The sequence below is a fragment of the Lathyrus oleraceus genome, chromosome 6 (genome assembly GCF_024323335.1).
Source record: "Lathyrus oleraceus cultivar Zhongwan6 chromosome 6, CAAS_Psat_ZW6_1.0, whole genome shotgun sequence".
Taxonomy (NCBI): Eukaryota; Viridiplantae; Streptophyta; class Magnoliopsida; order Fabales; family Fabaceae; genus Lathyrus; species Lathyrus oleraceus.
In genome coordinates, this window is record NC_066584.1 from 93,990,454 (window position 1) to 93,996,562 (window position 6,109).

The 6,109-nt window shown below is 35.4% G+C and overlaps 1 protein-coding gene across 1 annotated transcript; it reads right to left on the reverse strand.

Annotated features, from left to right (window-relative positions):
• Positions 1-2,431: 2,431 nt before the first annotated feature.
• On the reverse strand, positions 2,432-3,016 carry LOC127094180 (uncharacterized). Its single transcript, XM_051033039.1, has 2 exons — positions 2,929-3,016; positions 2,432-2,820 (listed from the first exon to the last, which is right to left on the reverse strand). The coding sequence occupies exons 1-2, from the start codon at positions 3,014-3,016 to the stop codon at positions 2,432-2,434; spliced, it is 477 nt and encodes a 158-aa protein (XP_050888996.1).
• Positions 3,017-6,109: the final 3,093 nt, after the last annotated feature.

The window sequence follows — 6,109 nt, forward strand, 5'->3', positions numbered from 1 at the left end:
TTATTTTTATTTTTATTTTTTGTTGAATAAAAAATATAGATTATATTTATAAGCAAGTGTACAACAATTCTACACCATCAATCAATTATAAGTAACATTTTTTTTCTTCGTGGCCGAGGGGATAGCTAAACAATTTTTCTACTATATTCAACGCCCTTAAACAAATCTTTGTCATCCATTTAATGTTTATCGATGCTTAGAAATCTGCCATTAGTGATTCGCGTGAAACCTAAGGGACATCCATTATAAAAACATGTTGAATATTGAAAGTCTAACCTATATGGAACATGAAGCGCTTGAAACATAAAGACGTTTAGAAAATTTCTTTAAGATGAATTGCAAGAGCAAACAATTATTTGGGTTTAAGGTTTGTTTTCTGAAATATTTATTTGAGCACAAAATCATATATTTGAATATTGATTTTATTTATCTAAGCCTTATTTTGTTTTGCTTCAGAATAAAATGCATGCAAAGTCTTGGAGAATAAATTTGCACCAACATTTGATCTTCGCCCACCTAGGGAATTTGATTTTTATTTTAATATTTTGTGTAAACAATGTAATATTCTGGGTAAACCATATAAGGATTTTTTTTAAAAAGAAATAATCTTTTACTTGTAAACTGAAAGGTAAGATAAGTTAATTTTGCAAATAATAAAAATGCAGATACTGGGGATCGAACCTGTGTCCATATAGCTTTACCTACCGGTTTTATTTCCACCGAGGTTATAAGTGGTGAGTTTTCATGTCGCCCTTCGTTACCTCGCTTCTTTAGCCGAGGTATTATGCATTTTATGTCCGAGATAAAAATTGTTTTTTGTTGTAATGCAGTGATCAACTACGCCCAATCATTCCCTTGTGTCTAAAATTGAAGTCTTTAACGGTTAAATTTTTTGCATTTGGTATGAGCGTATTCACTCCATCTTTGACATGCACAATGCTACCTCTGCTCTCTCAGAACTGAAATCATCACTCTCTACAACTTAAAAAGTAATAGATCGGTGGACACATGCTAACAAGGTATGCCGACACACAATATTAAGTACTCTTTCTAACAATTTGTTTGATTTCTAGTGCTCTTACAATGAACCAAATGAGATATGGGATTCGATGAATCTAAAGTATACAGCCGAAGATACTGGAAAAAAAATTGTGATTGGAAATTACTATCATTGAAAAATGTTTAAAGGTAAAGATATAAAGACGTAAATCAACGAGTATCATAAATTGTTGGAAGAACTGAAAGTTGAAAACATAACTTTAGTAAATCAATTAGTTGTTAGAATTCTCATTGAGAAGTTTCCAGAATCATGGAAGGATTACAAGAATCAACTAAAACACAAGCAAAAGAAATTACCATTGGCAGATTTTATCACACACATCATTATCCAGAATACAGACAGAAAAGAGAGCAAAGCTGCAAAGGAAAAAGTTTTATTTCTCGAGCAAATCTAGTCCAGAATAAAACTCATAATAAGTCTCACAAAGAGAGGTACGATCAAAAACCCTGTCATAAACCTAGTCATAATAATCATAATAATTATATCCCTCATCTTACTAATCTCACTTTTAAAAAAACACACTACAACATTTTTTACTTTAGGCAACATAACAATAGACAACAACTTAAAAACCGTAGCTTAACGGAGTAAAGGGTGCGGTTTTTACCCGTTGCCTTAGATTCTAGAATTTTGTTAACAACCGTCGCCTATTTACTATCAGCTACGGTTTACAAAGTGCATGTGTAACATAAGTGTTGTCTATATATTTAAAATACCACTAGTCAGCTTCAGCATACCCAATTTCACATTATTAAGAGTCTCTTCACACACTAGACTTATATCTCTGAATTGTTCAATCAGTTCTAACTCTCGAACCATAAGCGTTGACATATGTAAGGACTTTCTACTCAACGCATCAACTACAATATTAGCCTTACCCGGATGGTAACTCAATTCAAAATCATAACCCTTCAGAAGTTCAAGCCATCTCATATGCCTCATATTCAACTCTTTCTGGTCAAACAGATACTTCAGACTCTTGTGACCACTAAACACTTCGAACCTAGATCCAAAAAGATAATTCCTTCAAATCTTCAAAACAAAAACAACTGTCAACTCTAAGTGATGCGTACGATAATTCCTTTCATGAACCGTCAGTTGTCTGGAAGCATAAGTAACGGTCTGGCCATTCTTCATCAGTTCATAAATGGTGAAAAGACAACTCAAACAGACTAACGCAGTAGTCATAGAACCATTAGTCGGGGTATCGATAACCATACTCTCATCCATAGAATATAATTTTAAACCCAACCCCGCAGCACACTCAAGCGAAATAAATGAATGAGTGGCACTAGTATCAATAATATCAATTAACTCAACATTGATAACGAAACAAGTACCTTTGATCAAGTTGTCTGTCTTGGGAACTAATTAACCACTCAAGGTAAACACTTTACCATTAATCTGGGCAGTAGTAGCGGTCTTCTTCTTTGGCTTCTGACATTGCATACTGATATGACCCAGTTCACTACAATCGTAACAAGTTATACCATCATTCTTGCACTCTGCAACATGGTGACCCATTTTTCCATAATTGTAACATCTCAGAACCTTATTATTACATTCATTAGAATGGTGACCCAGCTCGCCACACTTGAAGCACTTGACAGAAGCGGGAGCCCCTCCCACACTTGTCTTCTTCCCATATGGATCCTTATGCTTCCCATTGTCAACTAGATTTACATAAGGTTTCCCTCTAAATTGTCCCTTCCCTTTCTTCTCACTAAGACTCTTATAGTGAGCAGACCGGGCTCTGCTATCTTCATCGTAGATTATACTCTTATTAACCAATTCAACATACCTACAAATCTGTTGGTATCCAATACCTTATTTGATCTCTGGTCTCAGCCCATTCTCAAACTTGAGACATTTGGAAGTCTCAGCATCAACACGGTTGTAATGGGAATAAAACTTCACCATCGCCTCAAACTTCGCAGCATACTTTGCCAGAGTCATGTTCCCTTGCTTTAGATCAATGAACTCTATCTCTTTTTTTCCACGAACATCCTCAGGGAAATACTTCTCCAAGAATTATTTTCTGAACACAACCCAAGTTATCTCTGTACCAATAGCTTCCAATATCTTACGCATGTTATCCCACCAATCCTCAGCTTCCTATGACAACATATGAGTACCAAATTGTACCTTCTGAGCCTCAGTGCAAGCCATCACTCAAAAAATCTTCTCAGTTACTTTGAGCCATGCCTGTGCACCCTCTGGGTCATGGCTACCCTTGAAAGTTGGTGGATTATTCCTCTGAAATTTTCCCAAAGTGCGAAACTTATCAGAAGCTCCTCATGCTTCCCCATTCTGATTGTTCTGTGCATTTTGAGCCATCACCAGAGCAAGCGATTCCAATGCTTCAACAATAGCACGATCGTTTCTCCCAGCCACTATACGCACCAACAAACAACATTAGAAGAAACAATGCATCAACAGTGTACATACACTCATCGACTAACAAAGAACTGATATCATATAAAAACCTGGTCGGACGGACCGACCTGTTCTGATACCACTAATGTAACACCCTTCTATACCCCAAAATAATAATATGATATTTTAATTAGAAAACATAACCACAAGGGTACACACATAAAAATACATAACTTACTCCGTAACACGGGTTACCACAGAAATAAATTCAAATGCACATATTTATACCTAGGATGTTACATGACATCCAACACATCTAATTTGTACTTGGTATGTTACACGACATCCAACACGTCTGATTTGGGTCATATAATAAGGCATTCAGTACCTGTCCTCGCATGCTCACCCAAAAATGTACGGTATCATCACAGTGGAATCATTAATAAACATACAACAATAGTATTGTAACTCAAGACATTAAGTCTCATGAATTTAAACTTAATAGCATAATTAAAAGATTATGGCAATCAACTCAAAACAACTTAAAATCTCAACAACACAAAAAAGTTTGTAACATCGACAATAATGGTACAAAAATCAAATCAAGTGTTTATCCCAACCCGATGTTACATGATCAAAGCAAGGAACCACTAAATAAAAACGATAAACTATGGAAGTCACTTCAAGAGTTATCCTTCCACTTACTTCAGTCAAAGCTACTCTCGAGTATCTGCACGATGCCCATGTAAAGGCAACATTCAAACAGAAGGGGGTAAGAATACACTTCAATAATTAGCAGTGGAAAACAAATATTAACTAACAACATCACACACTAATTGCAATAATCATCAACATATCAAGTATTCTCATTGTAATATCCCATATTCCCTTAAATGCTCAATTAGTGGTCAGTTGAGACCTATTGAATTCCTATGTATTATATCTTTGGTTAGTTGTAACAATTGAAGCTCCTATGTGCTCTAAATGTTGTCAATTGGGACCAATAGAGTAAATGGTGAACTCTGAAGGAATTGATTATTAATAAAGAGACATACCAATATTAATAAGTACAAGAGAGGACATTTTTGGTAACATTAATAATTGGTCAATTGGTACTGGAAGATAAAATATCAATTGAGATATTTTATTACTACTTGATATTATATATTATATATATACTATATAGTATATGTGTGGTGGAAAAGAAAAGAAGAAAGGATAAGAATAGAAGAAGAGAGAATGAGAATTATCAGAAAGAAAAGAAAGAAAGGGAAGAGGAGAAAAAGAGGAAAAGAGGAAAAGAAGGAAGAGAAAGAGGAAGAAGAGGAGAAGAAGAGAACTCATGGGAGAAGAAGAGGAAGAAACCATGGAAGCACCATCATCATCTCATCTTCATCATCACCAACTTCATCTTCTACTAGGTGAGTTCTTAGATAGTTTTAGCATTTGGGGGAAAATAATCTATATTTGTGGGGTTAGGGTTTGTGTGAATCGTGCCCTAACCATGCTATGTGATGATATTATGTTGGTTGTTGTTGAAAAATCAAGTTATGTGAAATTAGTAGGTAAAAATGGTATATGGAAAGGAAAATAAAAGAGGAGTTATTTAAGGAAAGGAGTTACTGAGAGAATTCATGGAAATTGGAATCTTTCCCTTTTTTTAAGGTGTGAACCGGTTAACGGGATAAGGTAACCGGTTAACGCGCAGCAAAATTCACTTTCTGGGCAAATCCATGAGTGACTGAAACAGAATTAAATATTCTGTCTGTGCAGAATTTGTCACCAATGGGGTTCGAACCCAGGACCTCCTTTGAACTGTACATGCCTTACCACTAGGCTAGAGAGGCTATTGTTGATTGCTTATGCAATGAATAAATATTAATCTAAATCTTGATTAAGATAGATTAATGAATTAATTGAGTATTATACCTCCGTTTTGGACACGGCCGGATGCGTTAGAAAGATAACGTAAAGGACTATTATTATTGTTCCATGTTATAAAATATTATGTGATTTATAAATGTCATGAATTTTATCATGATGAAAATTAAATATTGTTGTTATGTGGAAGGTGAAGTAACACGATTAAAAACCTTACAAAGATGAGTGAGGAAACCTAGAAGAATAATTTGATTAATAACTTAGAAAGATAATCTAGGTTATGGAACATGTGAGATACATGTATGAGAATACGGTATTCATTCGTACGACGCTTATGTGAGGTCGTGGACGAATTGTTGCCATGATTGAGAATGAGACGCATTGTATGGAACATGCCATGTTATTATTTGTGTATTATTATTATTTGTGTATTATGGTGAATGAAGTCACCTATGATTGATGAATTTATTATGGTTCGTGGAACCAATGTTTTGTGGAACCGATCATGTATTCAGAATGTGTGTTTTTCTATGATGGTACACATCTCTATTGGTATGCTTAAACGTGTAAGCATTGGGATGTGGGACCAATGATTCGAGCCTCAATTGGGTTTGAGCCCCAACCATGGCGGACATGGGGGAAAGGTGGACACCTAAGTGGGTTAGAGTCCCATACGGTGAAAGATACTCAAAGTGGGTTAGAGTCCCATACGAGTGATGGTTCTTAAAAGTGGGTTAGAGTCCCATAGGGGAACCTGATATCCACCGCGAAAGTCGAATCATACGAGCATGC